Source organism: Pteropus vampyrus, unplaced genomic scaffold, assembly GCF_000151845.1.
Source record: "Pteropus vampyrus isolate Shadow unplaced genomic scaffold, Pvam_2.0 Scaffold390, whole genome shotgun sequence".
NCBI classification, from domain to species: Eukaryota; Metazoa; Chordata; class Mammalia; order Chiroptera; family Pteropodidae; genus Pteropus; species Pteropus vampyrus.
In genome coordinates this window covers 1,053,325-1,075,822 of record NW_011889171.1, presented here as the reverse complement: position 1 = coordinate 1,075,822, position 22,498 = coordinate 1,053,325, and the positions used below count along the sequence as shown (strand labels likewise).

The following is a 22,498-nucleotide window of genomic DNA, read 5'->3' as shown; positions in this document are numbered from 1 at the left end:
TAAAATTAAAATGAATAATCATTTGGTTTATTGTAACTCCAGACTTAGTCTGAAAAAATAAAACCATGGCTAGGGTATAATTCTTAAAATAACTAATGTTTATCTTTGGTGGTAAATAATATTAATTAAAATTCTAGCAAAAGATAAAAAATGTGCTCTTTGTAGATAATCTGATCAAATGTGGTCTCCTTGGCTTATTATGTAAGATTAACTTGATTTAAGTTAAATCTAGCCTTATGCTTTATTTGTTAAGAATTCACAATGACCTTTTTAAAACAGAATGACAGGGGATGTGGATGAGTTTGATGTTGCAGAATTTATATTGCTATTATTTTTCAGGACATGAAAGGAGAAAGCTATCTTTTTTAGTTAAGGGGCAAACTAATATAGCATGACATGATTTAAGTATCAAATATCAGAGTCTTGACCAAAACACTTTCAGTGTTTCTATTCTAAAAGTACCTAATTATAAGTAACCTTGAGTTACTGGCTGAGATGTTGGCCCAGGCTTCAAGAAAATGAAGCCCAGTTAGAGGTAATGGGTCGAACCATAGTTTTCTTCAGTGTCTCTAATATTTTTTCATGCCCAGAGCAGAGATGGGAGCTTTTTAGTGACAGAATATTTTCTGAAGCTAAACCCTTGGTATTGTGGCCTCTTGCCCTTTCATTCTTTTTGACTTCCTGACCTCTTTTTTTTTTTTTCAGTCCTCTGAAGTTCAGCACATAAAAAGCCCAGTTGAGGTACAACTAAGCTTTACTCTGGTGGTGAACATGTTATGTGAGTCATAGACTTTGTTTAAAGAATTGATCTATTAGTCAAATTTCCTTCTGGGTTAGGTCTATGAGCATTACCAGAAGTGAATTTTGCATATTCATGCTTAGTTGTTTGTTGGGTTTCTTATAAACCACTTTGACACTCTTTCTTTAACTTCTTTGCTTCTAATTTCTGGGCTACTGTTTCTAAGTTCTGTGTGCTGAGCTATGAGGTATCAGTAATGAAGAACATTTTTCTTTTCTTTTTGACCAGACTTAAGGCTAGTTTCTGAGTTCTCTTGGCTCAGGTCTCTGCAAGTCAATCTATGTGGCTCTCAACCCTATCAGACTCCTACCTCCCCCTTTTAAATAAATATTTTGTAACATTATATTTAACTAACCAGAAATAAAGTTCATAAGTTATATAACATATATATATATATATATGTATCATATATATATATCACATATATATATGACATATATATGATATATATATCACATATATATATGATAAAAATACAATGCCATGATTTAATATAAATTATAAATGTAATTTAAAATAAAACAGTATATATTTCAGGATATATCTGTGAGAACATAGTTGTATTAGAAGATGGAATGAAGTTGTTGATGCTTGTACCCTCTTATAAAGAGTAAGACTGGGTTTATGAGAAGTAAGAAGATAATTCTGTATAAAAAGCCCAGGAAAATGAAAAATCAGCAGTGTACATGGCCATGAAATTAAAATGTTAGAATAAGTAATAAATGACTAGACTTGTTTGTATATGATAAGAGAAAGAAGGAAATCCTTCAAATGGAGAAAACAAGCCATGATAAATTACAGACTATCAAAATGGAGAAAATGAGGAAGTATGATATTCTCACAAATGACCTGAGCCATATTTATAAATCTGTGATGAAATAATTCCTTATGTTGCGATTTAGAACAGATGAGGTGTCACAGAAAGCATCTCTTGTATTTTAGAATACTATCACCTGTCAAGGCATATTTTAGGTTCCCGGTACTTCGAAAGACCTTGAAAACCATCTCTCTCTCTAGATGATGAGGAATAGAGGATGATTTAAAAAGAGAAACAATAAAACAAGAAGCTATACAGAAGTTGGGCAATAGATGTCTCTACTCAAAGAAGACAAAAACAATAGACAACCCTCAAATACTTTCAATGTGGTCTTTCACAGTACAGGTTTTTTAGTGTTATAAAAATTAAAAAAAATATATATAGTGTTACAATAATCTGAAATACTAAAAGTAACTTGTTGAGATTCATGTAATTTATGTGACTACCAATTTAATGTTTTGTGTGAAATTATTAAAAGTAGATTCATATCCTCTGTGACATTTTGCAGAGGTTTTGTTGCTTTTGTGTTGATGCCACTATTGCACTAAAACTGTTTTCAACAAATAGGTCGTTGAAAATGCTCTAATATGTAGAGCATGGAGTGAGTGCATCATTTAATTTTGAAACAATGTTGTTTTTTTTTATTCAACCTTCTACCTTCATAAAGACTTTGCCATAAATTATTGGGTTTTTCTGTTAACTTCTTATAAAATCTATCTAGTATTGATATACACAAGAGCACTACTGATATTTATTTTTGTTGAGGTTAGTCTGGCTGAACATTCCTCTCTTCTGGGATATGAATGGGACAAATCTTTCTTGTGTGAGATTGCTCCACACATTTTATGACTCGCTTCTGCCCACTAAATACTAGTGGTTTTCCCCAATAATTATAAGTTGTAAAAGCATCCCAACACGTTTCCAAAATGATCTCTAGAGAATGGTAATCACTGACTCTGGCTCTATTTTGCTATAAGCACATATCTGCATTTCTCAAAACAACCTTCAAAAATTCCGTTATGACTTAAAAACATTTAAGGTCTGTCCTTATGTTCCCTTAGAAGGAGGATTTTGTTCAGTGTTACTGTTATGGGCTGAATTGTTTTCCCCCTCAATTCAGATATTGAAGTCCTAAGTACCAGTATCATAATTTGACTGTGTTTGGGGATAGGGTATTTTATGGTGGGCCCTAATCCAATATGACTGATGCACTGAGAATAAGGATAGATTAGGAGACAGAGGGAAGACCATATGAAGACACAGAGAGAAGACAGCTACCAGCAAACCAAGGAGAGAGGCCTCAGAAGAAACCAACTTTTCAGAAACCTCTGTCTCAGACTTCTAGCCTCCATAATTGTGAGACAATAAGTTTCTGCTATTTAAGCCACTCAGTCTGTGGTACTTGGTTATGGTTGCCCCAGCAAACTAATACAGTGACTGACTGGTACCCCTTAATGAATGTTAGCTCCTTGTTGGTACTAAGGTAGCAGTGTGATTTGGTGATTGCAGTTCAGGTTTTCAAGGTTAGGATCCTGACTCATCCACTTAGTAGTTGTGACTTTTGGCACATTAATTAACCTTGTGAGCCTTCTATTTCTTTATGTTTAAATGAGGATCATAATACCTTCCTCACTAAGCTGGTTGTTGTGAAGATTAAGGTGAAATAACTAAAGTGCCCAGCACACAGATGACTTCTATAAATATTAGTTCTCTTTTTATCTGCTTTCACTTTTATGTATATTTTACATTTTCTAAAAAGAATGTAATGGCATGTTTGGGAGATGAGCCTTTGTGGGAATTTCAGGCTATCTGATTAGTGGAGAGCTGGACTTTTTCAATACGGTTAAAGACAATAATGTGCATATAATGCTTTGCAGTTTATAAACACAAAGCACGTCACATTCAGTTATACAGGATGCACAGGCTTTAACTCTAAGTATGCCTCAGGAGATATTATCATAACCTTTCTTTTGTTTGTCTAACTTCTTTTAAGGCATAGGAGACCTGTCTTCTAGGAACCCATTAAGTCATCTTTCTCTGTGTTTTATAACACCACAGCATACATATCTTTATTCATAGCATGTATATGCTCTATATTAATGGTCTGTTTCCCCACGAGATTGAATTCTTTGATGTTGGTGATTATTCCGCATTCATCTTTCTATCCTTAATGCGCTGCACAGTGCCTGGTTCTTTGTAGGTGTGCTATAAATTACATATCACTACATAAATTACATATTGCAACATTTTAACTGATAACTGAATTTATTAGAAATCCTCTTAAAGCATGCATAAAGAGATGAAAATAACTTTATTAATTTAACATTAAGAGGAACATGTTAGCCTTATGAATATTAGGAAAGGAAAAATCACATTTTGAGGGATGCAGCATGGGAGACTTGGGTTTATAAGGACTATTTAATTTTGAATAATGCATATCTCACTAATATTTTTGAGTGATGTTAAATGCTAGTTACTTTTACTGTCCATTTTTTCATATGACGATTAAGTGCTCCTGGTCACACAATTCAGTGGTAGAGCTAGAATTTGAACCTAGGCTGGCTATCTGCAGAGTTCATGTTCTTAACCATTACACTTCCGTGAAAGTGGAAGGGTTGTAATCAGGGACACTGTAGGAGAAAGTTGCTCTGAGAGAATGCAGAACAGTATATTAGGAAGATGAAGAGCTTGAGGCACACTTTACCTGGAGGCCACTTTAGGAGTGTGTGTGTCTTGAGGCTCAGAAAGGAAGTTATATCCTGAAGTACACACTTCGCTCTATATCTACTACTAGTATTGAAGTTGTAGACAATAAGCTGTAGCTCTGAAATGCATTTTCTCTATTAATCAATGTATTTATATAGTGATGAGGAGTGAATTTTTCTTGATACAAGCCTCCAAATCTCTCTCTATATATTATCACAAACCCCTACTACTTATACATTATATAATTTATCTTAATAGCAGGGTAAAGAAAAGTAAAGATCTACTTAAAACAGTTAAACCTCATACATCTATGATTCCTTGGGAAATAAACCATTCTAAAATTTTTCTTTTTAAATAACAGTTTACACCCTAAACACTAATGTATTTTTCATTTTAAATACTTTGGTTAAATACTTTTCTTACTGACTCATGGCCATCTTTACAGCTATTATTATAGTTTTAGAAATGCCCCTAGAATCTGTTCAGACTTGTAAAACTATTTGCTTCTACAGTATATGATTCCTAATTGTTGTACTCTTCTTACCTTCCTGAACTGGTTTTGATGATTTTCCTCTTTCTATTCCTGTCAGATGTCACATGTTACCATTGTCAGTGTGCCTTCCCATACCTCCCTCCTTGTGCTCTTCTGATTTGTTGCCGGTTTTAACCCAGTTTGCCAAGCTTCTTAAGAATTGTACTTGGTGGACTAAGAAGATAGTCTGCTATTAATATGAATGTGCATTTGTGCTTGAACTTTGTGACATCTATTTTGTCTCTAATGCTTTATGTTATTTTATTTATTTTATTCTTTTCAATACTTATGGTGACATTAATTAAAGAAATCCAATAAGTTTCAGCTGTACACATTAATAATAAGATGTGTATATATATGTATATATATACAGTGTATATATATATGCTGTATATACATACAGTGTATATATATAAACATATGTAAATGTATATATATATATATATACGTGTAAATATATATATACATATATTTACACTGCGTGTTCACATAGCTAGATTTCTTTCTATCACCATATATTTGACACTCTTTACCCTGTCTAACTCCCCTTCCCCCCCCCCCTCTGGTAACCACTAGTCAGTCTATTGTCCACGTCCATAAATCTCTGTCTGTTTGTCCTGTTCATTTGTTGCTTTTAGATTTATATCCCACATATAAGTGATATCATGTGATTTTCAACTTTTTCTGTCTGACTTATTTCACGTAGTATGATTATTTCAGGGTCCATCCATCTTGTTGCAAATGGCAATATTTCATCTCTTCTTATGGCTGAGTAATATTCCATTGTATATATGTACCACAGCTTTTTATACAGTCATCTGTCATAGGACATTTCGATTGCTCTCATGTCTTGGCCACAGGGAATAATGCTGCTATTAACATCGGTGTGCAAATATCTTTGCAGATATGGGTTTTCAAGTCTTTGGGGTAAATATCCAGTAGAGGGATTGCTGAATCATTTGGTAGATCAATTCTTAGTTTTTTGAGGAAACTCCATACTGTTTTCCATAGTGGCCATACCAATTTGCAGTCCCATCAGCACTGTATGAGGGTTCCTTTTTTCTCCGCATCCTCTCCAACATTTGTTATTACTTGTCATGTTGATTATAACTATTCTAACAGGTATGAGATGGTATCTTTTCATTATGGTTTTGATTTCCATTTACCTAATAGCTGGCAATGATGAGCATCTTTTCATATATTTGACCATTTGTATGTCCTCTGGGGAGAAGTGTCTGTTCAGGTCCTCTGCCCATTTTTTGATTGGATCATTTTTGTTGTTGTTGTTGAGTTATATGAGTTCTTTGTATATTTTGGATATTAGGCTCCTATTGGAGGAGTTGCTTGCAAATGTTTTTTTCCATTTAGATAGTTGTCTCTTTACCTTATTGATGACTTCTTTTGCTGTGCAGAAGCTTTTTAGTTTGATATAGTTCCACTCATTTATTTTTGATTTACTTCCCTTTCTTTTGAGGTCAAATTCATAAAATCATCTTTAAGTTCAAGATCCTTGATTTTAGCTTCTATGTTTTCTTCTATGCAATTTATTGTTTCACTGTTTTATTCAGGCCCTTAATCCATTTTAACTTAATTTTGGTGTGTGGTGATAGACAGCGGTCTAGTTTCATTCTTTTGCAGGTGGCTTTCCAGTTTTCCCAGCACCATATATTGAAGAGGCTTTCCTTTCTCCACAGTATGTTTTAGGCTTTTTGTCAAAAATTATTTGCCCATATTAATATGAGTTTATTTTTGGACCCTTGATTCTGTTCCACTGGTCTGTGTGTCTGTTTTTCTGCCAATACTATGCTGTTTTGATTACTGTTGCTTTGTAGTATAACTTGAAGTTGGGCAGGGTGATGCCTCCAGCCTCGTTCTTTTTTCTCAGGAAGGCTTTGACAATTTGGGGGTCTTTTATGCTTCCATACAAATCTGATGATTTTTTTGTTCTATTTCTTTAAAAAATGCCAATGGGATTTTAATGGGAATTGCATTAAATCTATATAATGCTTTAGGTAATATGGTCATTTTAACTATGTTGATTCTTCCAATCCAAGAACACGGAGTATCTTTGCATTTCTTTGTATCTTGTTTGATTTCTTTTAATAGAGTCTTGTAGTTTTCATTATATAGGTCTTTCACGTTTCGTTAAATTTATTTGTAGGTATTTTATCCTTTTTGCTGCAATTGCAAAAAGAATTATTTTTTCCCTTCTTTTTTTGACACTTCATTATTAGAGTATAGGGACGCTATGGATTTTTGAACATTGATTTGTATCCAGAGACTTTACTGTATTTGCTTATGGTTTTTAGTAGTGTTCTTGCAGATTCTTTAGGGTTTTCTATATAGAAAATCATGTCATCCACAAATAGTGACACTTTGACTTCTTTGTTTCCTATTTGCATGCCTTTTATATCTTTCTCTTGCCTGATTGCACTCACTAGGATCTCCCATGTTATACTGAATAACAGTGGCGATAGTGGACAGCCTTGTCTTGTTCCTGATCTTAGAGGGAAGGTTTTTAGTTTTTCACCATTAAGTATAATGTTGGCTGAGGGTTCGTCATATATGGACTTTATTATGTTACTTTTTTCTATAGATACTGTATCAAGTGTTTTAATCATAAATAGATGCTGTATCTTGTCAAATGCTTTTTCTGCAAACATTGATATAATCATATGATTTTTATTCTTTATTTTGTTTATGTGGTATGTCACATTAATAGATTTCTGTACTTTAAACCATCCCTGTGCTCTTGGCTTGATGCCCCCTTGATTATAGTATATAACATTTTTATGTGTTGTTGTATTCAGTTTGCAATTCTCTTATTTAGGATATTTGCATCTGTGTTCATGAGAGGTATTGGTTTGTAGTTTTCTTTTTGGGTGTGTGTTATCATTATCAAGTTTTGGTATCAGGGTGGTATTAGCCTTATAAAATGAGTTAGGAAGTATTGCCTCCTCTTCGATTTTTTGGAACAGTTTGAGAATAGGTATTAAATCCTTGCATGTTTGGTAGAATTCACTGGTAAAGCTATCTTGTCCTGGACTTTTACTTCTTTGGAGGTGTTCGATGATTGTTTCAATTTCCATACTGCTGATCGATCTATTTAGATTTTCCAGTTCTTCTTGATTCAGTCTAAGAAAGTTGTATATTTCTAAGAACTTGTCTTTCTTCTATGTTATTAAATTTGGTATTATATACTTTTTCATAGTATTATTGTATGATCATTTGTATTTCTGCAGTATCTGTCGTAATTTTTCCTTTTTCATCCCTGATTTTGTTTATTTGTATCTTTATTTTATGAGTCTAGCCAGGGGTTAGTCAAGATTTTTTAACTTCCTCAAAGAACCAGCTTTTTTTCTTTTTTTTTTTTTTGGTTTTCAATTTCATTTAATTTTTTAAATTTAAATTTTATTTTAAAATTTATTTATTTTTTGCGGAGACATTGGTTAAAGAAATTTAGTAAGTTTCAACTGTACACTTTTTAAAATTAAGTTTATTTGGGCAACATTGGTTAATACAATTATATAATTTTCAGGTGCACATTATAATTTCACATCTTTATATTCTATTGTGTGTTTACCACCCAAAGTCCAGTTCCTTCAGTGACCATATATTTCATACACTTTACTCATTTCACCCTTCACCTACCCCCCTATATTTGACCCTCATTACCTTGTCTACCTCCTCCTTCCTCCCCTACCCCTACACTCTGGTAACCACTAGTCTATAGTTCAAGTACGTGAGTCTCTGTTTGTCTTGTTCATTTGTTGTTTTTAGGTTTATATCCCACATATAAGTGATATCATGTGATTTTCAACTGTTTCAGTCTGGCTTATTTTGTTTAGCATGATTATCTAGAGATCCATCCATGTTGTTGCAAATGGCATTATTTCCTCTCTTCTTATGGCTGAGTAATATTCCATTGTATATGTGTAGCACAGCTTCTTTAGCCAATCATCTATTGTAAGACACTTTGATTGCTTCCATGTCCTGGCTACTGTGAATAATGCTGCTATAAACATCTGTGTGCAAATATCGTTTCGGATATGAGTTTTCAAGTCTTTGGGGTAAATACCCAGTGGAAGGATTGCTGGATCATATGGTAGATCAATTCTTAGTTTTCTGAGGAACGTCCATACTGTTTTCCATAGTGGCTGTACCAATTTGCAGTCCCACCAGCAATGTATGAGGGTTCCTTTTTCTCCGCATCCTCTTCAGCATTTGTTATTACTTGTCCTAGTGATTATAGCTATTCTACACTTGTAAGGTTGAAACTAATTTTTAACTCAGAATAAAGTTTTAATCTAAATCTAGGTCTATATATCCAGTGTTCTATTAGATTCTATGCGGTGTACTCTAGGGTACTTCAATGTATGTATGTATACACACACACACACACACACACACACACACACACAAAGGGTACTTCAATGTGTACTTCAAGGGTACTTCAAAGTATATATATATATACTTTGAAGTACCTCATTTTGGTAACTATATATATATATATATATATATAGTTACCAAAATGAGGTACTTCAAAGTATATATATATATACTTTGAAGTACCTCATTTTGGTAACTATATATATATATATATATATATATATATATCCCCCTACATGAACTTTCAAGAGAAACCAACTAATTCTTCCCGTAGAATTCTTAATGTTTCAAGACTTGGAGGTACCTCGTCATGACTCATGAGATTGAAAACATGGGCTATTTCTTGAAAGTATTTAGAGTAAGTTGCTGGACTCTCATGTCTTGTCACCCACTCTCCGCTCCTTAGGAAACCAGAGGTTTCTTATCTTGAGAGCTAGAGTTCGAGAGCCTCAGACTCGGAGATCCAGGTGTAGCAGGTGGATTGGATGAAACAATGGGATTAAGTGAAAATTTGCATACCTCATTTTGGTAACTATATGTTCTACTCTAGATGCAGTTGGCTAAAAAGGGCATGAATTATTCATTTTCACATTCCCAGATTCCTAATAGTAATCTTGATAAAGTTGTTTTTTTTTTTTTGTTTTTTTTTTTGTGGTCCATCTATAAAATTCCTCATCATCTCACATTTGATTTTGAGATGTTTATAATTTTTATTTCCTTTACGCTGTTCAGTTTTTAAATTTGTAATAATAGGATTGTAAACAAAAATATGATTATGCAAATAAATATAAATGCTATATTGTCAATTGAAGTGTTTCGTTTCCAGAGTTATGAAGACCCAAGAAATGGAGCCCATTTTTTCCTTTCTACTTCTTTTTCTTTTGTCCCTAAATTAAGGGGTAGGAACAGAGCAAGGAATAATGAAGAAAACCTTTTTTTCTCTAGCTTAATTAATTTAGGTCTTTATAATAAACACAATTATATGAACAAACTAAATCGTATACATCTATTTTTATCTTCTCAATGCAATAAATTGATTTTAATAAGAAACATTTAAGTAAAATATATAGTTTTGCTTTCCAATGTATTTGAAATTAATAGACTACATTAAATATACTCTATATCTCCAGTGCAAAGCATTCACATTAATAAAAATTAATATATTAAAGTTCAGTTTACTACAACCTTACTTGCTCTTTTCCCATAAAAGAACAACAGTAACAACCAAAAGAAAAATTCAGTCTAGATCAGGAAAACAACACTCTTACTCCCACTACCTATTTTATATCTTTAGCTTTTAAAATATTATACCTTTCTAGCCTTAATTTTGACCTACCACTTCTAAAATTGTGGGCCTTGCTTATGGGATTCTCAGGCTTCAAGTCCCCCTAGTAACATGGGAATTAGTTCTGTTTCTGTATCTACTTGGCAAATATTTTCCTCAACTCTTTGCTTCTAACTTCTTTTGTCTAATCCAATTTCACACAGACTTCTCATTTAATCTAACTTCTTATACTTGATTGTTTTTCCATGGGTAATTGTTAGCTAATGATTTCACATGAAATTTAATCAATACTATGATTCATTACAGCATTTTGTAGATATTTTGATTCTTGCAGATACAGTTTCTTAATCTCCTTTATTTTCTTCATTGTCATAAGGTAATACAGACATTTGGCACATGGACAAATATTTCACTTTTCTCTCACAAAATGTATATTACAAAGGTAGCATACTTTGAAAATTCTAGTATTGATTTTCATAGTAAATACTGACTTATTTTTCTCCCGAACAGGTCATTATCCAACTTGTAGAGGTGATGGACCATCTGCATCTAGGGGAATCAGTTGCTGCAGTGCTCCGTAACAGGTATATTTATGGAAACAATTTACCTTATGTTACATAATGTCTCTCCTGCGTATTTATATACCTAACATAGTTGCTACTCAATAAGTATTTGCTAAATATCTGGCATGAAATATAAATTTTTGCTGTATGAGTGAATAAAAGAATGAGTGACAAACAGAATAAAGAGCATGTTAGTGACCATGTGTTCTGAGATAATGAAAAAATAAAGAATATACTAGAAATCATAATTAATGTAAGCTGTTAACACATGGAATTCAGTCAATGGAGCTACTGATTGGAATTTTAGTTTTAAAGCATACCAATCAATACATAATAAATATCCATTGCTTAAGAATATATGCATCAACAAGTATTTTTAATAGTATTTTTCTATGATTGTGTGTATATTTCTGTTACTTAAATATCCAATTAAAAATTTTTCCAGGAAGTCATGAGAAATTCAGAGCTTCCTCTAACAATTGAAGATTTTAAATTTATAGTTCAAAGAAACATAGCCTTTGCTTTGTAGGTATCCCTTATTCCCAATAGTTTAATTATACGGTTTGTGTGAAACATTTGAAATAATATGCTGGAATTGTCTATATCATGGCTCCGACACAGACTGGTGGTATAGTCTTGGGCAAATTTCTTAATTACTCTGTGTCTTAAGTTCCTCAGCTATGAGATGGGGATAATAGTATCTACATCTCAGGATTGTTTTGAGATTAAATAAGTGTCTGTGGTGTGTATGTGTAGAAATGAGAGAAGAGGGATGTGTAGAGATGGCAAATAATACATGGTATATCAGTGCTAATGTTGAAATATAAATGAGATTTTAACTATTTTGAAAATACAATAATAATTATGTATAGAACTGAGTGGATACTAGATAATCAGGGGTTCACTTTGTAAATTATGTAAACGTCTAACCGCTAAGCTATGTTAACTGAAACTAATATAAAATAATATTGAATGCCAACTCTAATTGAAAAATAAAAGTAAAAGAAAAGAAAATACAACTTTGTGTTTTGGATATCTGAGATAGTTTAAAATATAGGTCTGTCTCAAAAGAACATGAAAAGAGGGGAAAGGTTGAAGTCGGAAGGGGACATATATAAAGTCATTGTTATTTGTCAGATACCATACTAGGAATTTTACATAATAATCTCATTAAGTAAATATCATATGGAGGGTGCCTGTTTGTTGGAATGTGTTAAGTCATTTTGGCAAGGTGCTGTAAGGTCAACTTGTTCAGAGACATAGAAAGCAAGAAAATTATAGCTGGAATGATCTATGGGCATGCTGGGTGAAAAGACAGAAGAGAATAGTAGTTGGAGAATGTTGAATTTGTAATGGTGAATTGAGTATGCAGAATGAGAGGGTCTGTATCACACATTCAGAAGAGGAAACGGTAGGAGGGCAGGGTTTCTCCTAAGCTCAAGTCTATAACTGAGGTGGTTATAGCATACTTGAATTTGTTTCCATTATTTTTATTGAGGCATAATTATATGCAGTAAAATAAACAAACATTTAAACATACATCTTGATAGTTTTTTAGTCATGCTCACATCCAGGTAATCACAACCCAGATCAAAATATAAAACAATTCCATCCCACTAGAGAATTCCCTTGTGCCCCTTTCCAGTCCATATCGCCTTCACTCCTACTAAGAAAACTACATTTTGACTTATGTATCTTGGATTAGTTTTGCTTGTTCTTGAATTTTATGTTAATGGAGTAAAACGCTATATTCTTTTGCATATGGCTTCTTTCATTCAAAATAATATTTTTGAAATCCATCATTGCTGTGTATATCAGTAGTTCCTTTTATATTACTGTTAGTATTCCATTGTTTAAATATTCCACAATTCGTTTATCCACTTTCTTGTCGATAGCCATTTAAGTTACATCCGTTATTTGGCTATTATAAATAAAGCTGTTATTGACATTTTTAATAAATCTTTTTGTGGCCATATACACTCATTATCTTTGGATATATACCTAGAAGTGTAATTACTGGGTCATAAGAGATATATATTTAATTTATACATCATTAATATAAACTGCCACTTGTTAAAAGTGGTAGTACCATTTTCTACTCTGACCAGTAATAAGTGAGAATCCCCTCTGACTCTTGATATTGTTAGTCTTGTTAATTTTAGCCATTCTTTTAGATTTCTCATTATTGATCTTACCTTGCATTTTCCTCATGTGTAATGGAGTATGTTTTTATGTACTTATTAGTTATTTGTATATATTTTAGAAGTATATATTCAAGTCTTTTGCCCATTTTAAAATATAAGTTTTCTTTTTGGGTTTTTAAATTTATTCTAGATATTTAGATACATATATTATGAATATTTTCTTCCAATCTGTGGCTTGCCATTCATTTTCTTATTTGTGCATTTTGATGAGCAGAAGTTTGTTTTTTGATGAAGGTCAATTTATCATTTTTTTCTTTTATGCTTAGGGCTTTTTGCATCTTGCCTAAGAAATCTTATGGCCTAAATTTTACATGGAATCTTGATAAGTAATAACACTTTATAAAAGAAAAGTCTCTTTGTCCTTTTAATTCTAAATAAATACCTTTGTAAATGGCAAGGTAACTGAATTGAACCTGAGTCATACTTGGTGAACCACTGGGAACTAGTCTTATGATTCCTCATTTATAACACAGTGACTATTGATTTCCTACTTTTATAATCTTTTTATTATAAATAAGATCGCTTTGAAAGAAACAGATAATTCTGATACTAAATAAACTCATCCAGAGCATATAAAATGATGGGAAATTGCTCAATTCATTTTGCAATGCTGCATAATTCAGATATCAAAACCTGAGAAAATGTTGCTTGTTTGCATACATAAATATGGGTCAGTTTCAAAGTCTAAATAAAATACAAATCAAATACATTAGGAATATATGAAAAGAATTAATCCTTTGTGATTAAGAAAATTTTATCCCAGCGTGTGAGTTCTTTAATGCTATGAAAGTTACTCATGTGACACATCTTGTCAATAGCTCTTCTAAGAAAAAAAGGTAAAGAATAAATGCTGAAGGTGTTTAAGAAAATTCAATGTCCATTTTAAGAGTAAAAAAGTTAATGATAGAAACTTGCTCTCTTAACAAGAAAAATAATTCTCTCTCTGAAACCAACAATCCACCATTATGCTTAATGATAAAATATGAATTGTTCCTTAAGCAGCAATAAAACCAAGATGCTCATAATTGACATTATTTGATATAGATCTATAAATTCTGGGAAGTGACATAAAGAAGCATAGTTAATGGAAAGGAGGAGACAATAATGATCAAGTTTTAGAAGATAGGCTTATGTACCTACAGAAGCTAAAACTTAAAAGCAACTTCTTAGTCGATAGAATTTTAATGAGTCCTAAAAAGTAGTTAGGTATAAGATAAAAATTAAAAACTAATACTTTTTATCTATATCAGAAATAACCATTTAGAAGATATAATGGAAAACAATTGATTTTTGAAAGCCATAAAACATAAATATGTAGTAATAATCCCAACAAAATTTGTCTAAGATCTATATGAAGAAATTTTTAAAATTCAACTGAGAGACTGGAAAGAAGATATTTTTAAAAAGGAGAGACATACCATGGTCCTGGATTAAAAGACTACATTTTGGGAAGAGATATAGTCTTCCTAAATTGTTGCATAGATTTAACACAAATTTAACAAGATATTTAAAATTTTGATGGAGTGATTATTCAGTAAGTTAAGGAATGTATTAAATGTATCGCTGTTGCTTAACACAATGTCTAGAATATAGTAATTGCAACTCAAAAATCTAACAATTCATTCTCTTTGTAATCCAACATTTATTGTGTGATTGCTAAGTGCTAAACACTTTCATCTGTTAAAATATGATGCAAAAGTGATAAATCTTTACTCTCATTGAGCTTATATTTTGATGGAGGTATTGGTGGGTCAGGAAAAAATATATATATGAGAAAATGGCTATGAAAAATTAATAAAGCAGGTAGAAAAATAAAGAATTAAGGGTGGGAGTGGCAATGCAGAAGAGTATTAACCTACTAGTCTTAGATGTTTTTAGTCTTATAACCTACCATTCAACACATTTTACCCTATTTAAAGTTTTACCCCAGTGATCCCCATGAGGTACAGAGAGAGGACAATCATGTGTGGCTTGCTTTGCTGCAAAGAACATCTCAATCTGAGTATCATTCTTATGTACATATTACAGTAATGTCTAGGGGATCACATTGTGATGGTGGCGTTTTCTGATGTTCCTACCTCTAATAAAGATCTCTGCAATGATGTATAAAACTCTGACTGTTTCAGTTTTCTAAAAGTACTCTTTGATAAATAAAACACCATATAAAACATTTGTCTGATATTTTCAATATAGCAAAAAGAGTGCCAAACACCATATAATTGGATTTCATCTCTGCAACAAATATTATTCACCACTTACTGTGCAATGTGTTAGGGATACAGCAGTGAATGGTCATACATGGTTCTGTGCCACTTAGGTGGCTTTTTAAACCTCAATGGCTATTATAGTAGTCAAAATAAGAAATGAGGGCATCTGAAAAAAGTTGATGGCATAGGGAATGAAGAAGAGGAGAAAGGATGGAGTCATGAAGTATTTAAGGATAAATTTGACAATATTTGGCATTCAACTCAATTCTTCGTACTCTAGTCGAAGTGATCTTTTAACATTGCTAACCTACAAATGTTGGCCAGATTGCCCTTTTCTTCCTCTGACTATTGAAATCCTACTTGTTATTCAAGATCCAGATCAAATTCCATGCCCTGCCTAAAGCCTTCCCTGATCTGTCCAAGCAGACGATCAGGAGATCCTCTTTGCTTCTGAACTGTTTTACCCTTGCAATGATTTTTATTACATTCAGTTCTACATTGAAGTAATTTGAGCATGTCTTTGCTTATAACATCATTAAGGAGGCTCTTTCAGAGAATGACTAACTGTCTAATATATATTTATTTTATATCGTATATAGAGAAGGATTTTGTGCATAATAGATATTCATTAAAAATTTGCAGAGGTTATAACATTTATCAACAATTATTTGTTGCTGATCATTTTATTTGGTTAAATTGTTTAGAGTAGTTTTGTTTCCCACAGTCAACTCATACTTATAGTTAAGTAATTGTATTTTAAGTGACAGTTATTAAAATTGTAAAATAGACTAATGAAATTTAGTATAGGTTATAGGAATAAGCTCAGACTTTTTACCGATGTAATACATAATTACTTCTTAATAGTGTATGATGTCAAGGGAAGGCAGAGCTTTGAATCAAGTCATTTCATATTTAAAAATATTGAGCCTTTACTATTTGTCAAGCACCGTTCTCATCTGTAAAATTTATGGATTGGAAGATGTCAATCTCCTTTTTAGTTTTAAAAATCTGGAATTATATCTTTAAACCTAAGCACATAGTAGGTGATATATAAACACATCTTCTATTAAATTTAATGATGATTGGTCATTGAAGATAAGTCCTTTTATTACTGTTTTCATAATCAGGCTATATAAACTTCAATAAAAATATGTTCTTCTGTGCTTTTTAAGGATTAAAAGTTATGAGGATCTAGTTTTACTTTTGCTGAAGTAAGTGAGTCAATGATTATAATAAGGTCAAATCTTAGGCTAAAGATGCCTATAAGGATTATAATATAAGAGGATAACATGAATTTCTGAGTCCAGTTAAACTTTATATAACGGGATTTTATTTTGGCTCAGAAATTCTGTAGGTTTTTCATTGTTGTTATCTTATTATTTGCAGTAAGGTATATGTGCAGTGTATCAGCATATTTGTTCCTCTTACTGAAGAGTTACATGTTTTTATACAAAGGCCACGGAATTTTAAGTAATGTTGCATTTTTAATCTATCTAGAGGAATTTTCCAGGCTTCAAAAACTGTTTCTGTTCCTGGGGAGGAGTTACTACCATGATTCCTTTTCCTCTACTTAGGTCTTGAATGTTGCTGTTTGTAATTCTGTACATATTCTACACAACCTTTCTAGGCATTCTTATCTACAACCATTAGTTCAATCCCAAACTATATGCTGAAGACATTTATGACATTAGTTTATTGATGAGAACACTGGACTAGTAGATTTTTAATAACTACAAATCAAGATACAACAGATAAACTAGTTTTTAAAAAGAGATAACAAAGAGTGTTAGGACCAAAGAAGTGAGGGCTGAGCCCAACTAAAATCACATGCAATGTGGAAAAAACAGAGGTCAGTGCTACTCTTTGCAATAGCCAGTAGAGGGTGCCATTGTACAATGACACATAAGGGTTCCCCTCCACCCCACAAACACACAAGTAGTTATCATCAAAACAAAAAGCAATTCCATGATATTGTATGAATTCCAGCATTCTGAGCTCATCATAAAGCATGATTCAACAACCATTACCAAGTTGTCTTTTTTAACTATAGTTTCTGAGCTCGTGTCACAAAAACCAAAGAACTGAAGGATATTTTGAGTACTTTTGAAAGATGATCACACTTAGCTACTCTCTGACCCAAAGAAACCACTAAGCTTTATACGATTACCTTTCCAGAAGAGATACCTCAAGTTTTACAGATATTTGAAAATGGATATTTTTACTGAAGATCAATTCTAAATCTTTTCCATGAGAACAAGACTAAAGGTTCTTTATTCCCTCTCTCCACCAATTTATTTGTTTGACTCTACAAGTAATACGTATTTATTACAAAACACAAAAATAGAAAATTGTATGTGGGCAAGGAAAATAGTCATCTAAGGTAATCTCTATTAATCTCTTGGTGCGTTCTCACTCAATTCTTTTGGTGCATTTTAAAATGTATCTGAGGAAGTAATTTTTGGACATGATCTGGTTATAGCATTGTGGTTAAGAGCAGAGGCTTTGAAGTCTGTCAAATACAAGTTTAAATCAAGCTCTGCTACTTCCTAGCCGTGTGAGCTTTGGAAAGTTCTTAACATCTCTAAGTATTGTTTCCTCACTTATAAAATAAATAATATTACTGTCTGGAATTATCTGATAAAATAAAATGTAAGATAGGTTCCTGGTACATGGTTAATACTCAATAAATGGAAGCACTTACTGTTTTATTATACTGTATATCATGTCTATATCCTGCTGTTTTCTTTAGTTATATCATTAGATTTTTACATGTCAATAAAACTTGTAATGGACAAAACAGTTGCAAAGTATAAACTATTCCATGGTACAAGTGACTTCTTAATATTAAATATTTAGGTTGAATCTACTTTTGATTATTAATTATTGTATCTTCCATATCTATCACGCTTTCTATTTTCTTTCTATTTAATGAATTTGTTTTGAACTATGTAAGTCTTCTCTCTACTTCCTCTGGTGTACATTTTAGTTTGGTTTCCTTGCAGTTGACCAATACAAGTTATAGCTTTCCTCATCTGATCCTGTTATCATATTGTGTCTTCTTCTTCCTGCTTTATTATGGCCATGTTTTCTTATTTTCTTGAATGCGACAAAGGCTTTCAACACAGTTTTCTGGCTCATATATGAAAATATTTGCAGAGTTCTGTTCTTCTTCTAAGTCTTTACATTGAAAAATCTAATTTTCCTTGTTTTTAAATATATTTTCATTTGTCCCATGCTCGCTGTTTTTCTATTTGTTTATTCTCAAAGGAAGAAGGATTCCCCGAATAGCCTTTGTTCTGGCCATTACTTTTGCTTGAACTGTTTCTTTCTTATCAACTTTGTGTGGCTTGCTCTTCTTTATTTCAGATGTCCACTTATATATCCTCTCCTTTGAGAAGATTTCTTTGATCACCCAATCTAAAGTGGCCATCTATTTAGTGTCACACCACCCTAGTTTAATTCTTTGAGTAAGACTTATTATTATTGCTCTTAGATATTTTCCTTCTTTCTTGTTTATTTTTTCCTTCCTTTTTTTTTTTTTTTTTTTTTTTTTTAGCTATCCCCTTTCACTGAAATACAAGTCTTAGGAGGGCAGGGATCTTGTCTGTCTTGTAGATTGCTTTAATTTTAGCACACACAACCCTGTCTTGTACATATTAGTTGCTCAATAATATTTGCTGAATGAACAAATTAACCATTGCCCCTCTCTATGTGCTCTTGGGTACTAATCCAACTCCTTTCTCAGATTTTTACCCATGAGTCATTACTGAAAAGAAAATGATTGAAAAAAATAAATAAATGAAGGAAAGAGACAAATTTTTCTTACAGGAGTATCCCAAATTTTATATATGTATGTTCGTGTGTATGTATTTCTCCCCTTCAAGAAACAGAACTCCATCTCCCTCTCCCCTTGTATTTGGATGTAATGATTCACTTCCAGGGAAAACAGTGTGGAAATAACAAAGTAATACTTTCACAGTGAAGAAATCTGATGAATAATACCAGTGGTAGGCAGAATAATGGTTTCCCAAAGATGTCCACATCCTAATCCCCAGAATCTGTGATTGATACTGTATATGGCAAAAAGGACATTGCAGATGTGATCAAATTAAGGACTTTGAGATGCAGAGATTATCCAGGATTGCCCAGGAGGGTCCAATGGAGTCATGAGGGATGCAAGAATGGTCAGTCAGAAAAAGGAGATGTGATGATGGAAGTAGAAGCTAGAGCGATGCTCTTTGAAGATGTGGGAAGGTACCATGAACTATAGAATGCAGGTTGCCTCTGGAAGCTGAAAAAAGACAAGGAAACAAATTCTCCCCTGAAAAGTTCTAGACTTCTGCTCACCAGAACTGTAAGATAGTCAACTTGAGCTGTTTAAAGCCACTAAGTTTGTAGTCATTTATTACAGCAGAAATAAGAAATGAATATACCATGTTTATAAAGTCTGACACACAAGCTTGAGCATGCATTCCAGGAGTTGTCATTTCTGACTTGATATGAACACAAGAGAGGTATCAGCAGTGGTGTCAGTGGTCATAAAGGGGTATACCATATAAGAGAACAGCCCCTTTGCAGGGTCTCTGTTTCCATGCAGGTGCTGGTTTTCTTCACTTTTTGGCTATTACAATTTTTAGTGGGAAGTTGAAGGAGGGAGGATCAGAGGCTACTAGCTATTTTTTTTTAAATTGGACATTCATGTATTTATCTGGAAGTTTTCCATATGTAATGTATACTCTCTGTGAAGTATTTGGAAAAGTATAATCCTGCTGCTCTAAAAACATTTAGTATTTTGAAACTCATAAATACAAGTGTTTATTCAACATGAACATTCCCCAGTATTGTAAACACATTGTGTCCAAATCTGTCTAATCTCATTCCCCAGCATCTGCCTTTTTATTTGTAGTCTTAGACTCATTATCAACACCACCATTCACTCAGTTGCCTGAATGAGAAACTTGGGCCTCATCCTGCACTCTTCTTTCTTCCTCATCTCTCATATTTAGTCAGTCACCAAGTCCTATTTCTCCTTCCTAATTATTTCCCATTTCATGCCCTTTGCCACTTCTTCTTACCACCTTCTTATTTCATGTTTACGTAATTTATCACCTAGCTCATTATAATATCCTTCTGAAATGGATTTTGGTCTCTAACCTTAGCTCTCTATCTCTTCCCCCACTACCCCCCCAGTTTATCCCTCCCATTGCAGCTATAGTGATCTTTCGGAAATATAAATATGTTTATATTATTTCCTTGTTTAGATTTCTTCAGTGGCTCACAGTGTAGCAAGGCCTTTCAGGCGGGTCTTCTCTATCTCATCAACCTTATCTCCTGCCTAAAACACATGATGCTCTCCCCCGCAACACTGGAAGGTGAAATATTCCTTTATATTTCCATCTATCTTCCTGAAATGCCTTTTCTGTGATTCTTAGCCTAACCAACTCTTGTTTATCCTTTGAGATCCGGCACAAATATTAACTCCTCTGTGAAACTTTCACTGATGTGTACCTCTGCCAAGCAGAATTAAGTGTTCTTTTCTTATAGCTCCCCTAGCATTGACTCTCTTTTCTATTGTGATTGTAGTGGTGATTGAAGTCCCAATAGCAGAAGTAACAGTTATATTGGCAGCAGTCATTATAATAACTAAGTCTTAAATAGCATTTACTTTGTGGCAGGTTCAAACCCTTTATGTATCTATTGATTTATCTTAGTCTCATAATAACTCTATGAAATCGGTACTATAATTTTTCTCATTCTTCAAATGAGGAACTTGAGGCACAGAGAGTTTAAGTCAGTTGTCCAAGGTCACACAGCTAATAAACATGGATACAGGGTTCAAACTCAAGAAGCTCAGCTCCAGAGTCTATGCATTTACCTCTGCATTTAGAGCCAGAGAACACAGTTTTCCATTGTCTTTAGGTTATCTGTGCTGTGTGATATTTCAATTCCCAATCTCCCAACCTTTTTTTTTCTTCCTACTATTGCTTCACTTCAGATTGAAATGAACAGAAAAAAGAATAATACTTTTTCTTTATTCTGGAAGCTCTACTCTTTCATTGGATTATAGCTTCTGTGCCTGCCTTTGAGTTTTAGCTATGGCAATTTAAAGCTTCACGTCCCTCAAACAGCCCTACTGTGGGTCTCCTCTGAGAGCCTGTGGACTTAATCTGCCATCGAAGGAAAGGAAACATGTTCTTCTACCTTCTTGAGGGTCTCCTTATCTGTGGCATGTTATGAAATGAATTCTCCTGAATGTGAAGACATTTTCCCATGTCGGCACAGTATAGCATAGCTGAGGTAGATAATGGGCTATAGATAGTTAGAAAGAAATCCTCTGGTGATCTTAACAATCTGTTATCTGGGAAACAAAATAACAGAGACAGTAGAGTGAAATTAAATTAAACCTGATGTTTTTGACAGGAGCTGTGCCTACATATAGACAGTGTTATTTACTTTTCCCTGGCACATTATTGAAAATACTGTTATGTAACTTTGTCCAAACTTGTCTGAGATCAGCCATTGTCCAGAGTTGGCATATCTGTCAGGATTGACTTAGTCCCTACTTTTGTCTTCTCTTGTTTGGGTGACTATTCGTGTCAGTGGAAGGCTACCTAGGACATACTTTTCTCTCTTGGTTCCCTGAGGCAGTGCTAACACCGTTAAAGCCTCTAGGGAGAGAATAGCTATTTGATATCCAGACCCTACAATCTGCCCTCCATGTTACATTTATCCTTTGACCATGTGACATGAAGAGGAAAATAAATAAATATTAACTTTTTAAATTTTCTAAAATTTTATTTTATTATTGGTTTCAAGTATACAGTACATTTGTTAGACATTTATATAGTTTATAAAACAATCCTCCTGATAACTCTTTCTCTCCTCTGGCTCTCCACCTAGCCATTACACTAATGCTAATTGTATTCCCTATGTTGTGCTCCCCATCTCTGTGACCATCTATGATTTATAATTTTCTGAGAACAGGTCTTTTACTTC

The 22,498-nt window shown here is 33.1% G+C and overlaps 1 protein-coding gene across 2 annotated transcripts in view; it reads left to right on the top strand.

The window, feature by feature from the left end:
- The window catches only part of KLHL13 (kelch like family member 13), a 234,813-nt gene that overhangs the window by 52,218 nt on the left and 160,097 nt on the right, over nt 1-22,498 (top strand). For both annotated transcript variants that reach the window (XM_023523324.1, XM_011380182.2), the window contains one exon: nt 11,039-11,112. In XM_023523324.1, coding sequence (XP_023379092.1) covers nt 11,063-11,112 — 50 coding nt within the window. In that variant the 5' untranslated portion in view covers nt 11,039-11,062. The remainder of the gene's footprint in view (nt 1-11,038; nt 11,113-22,498) is intronic.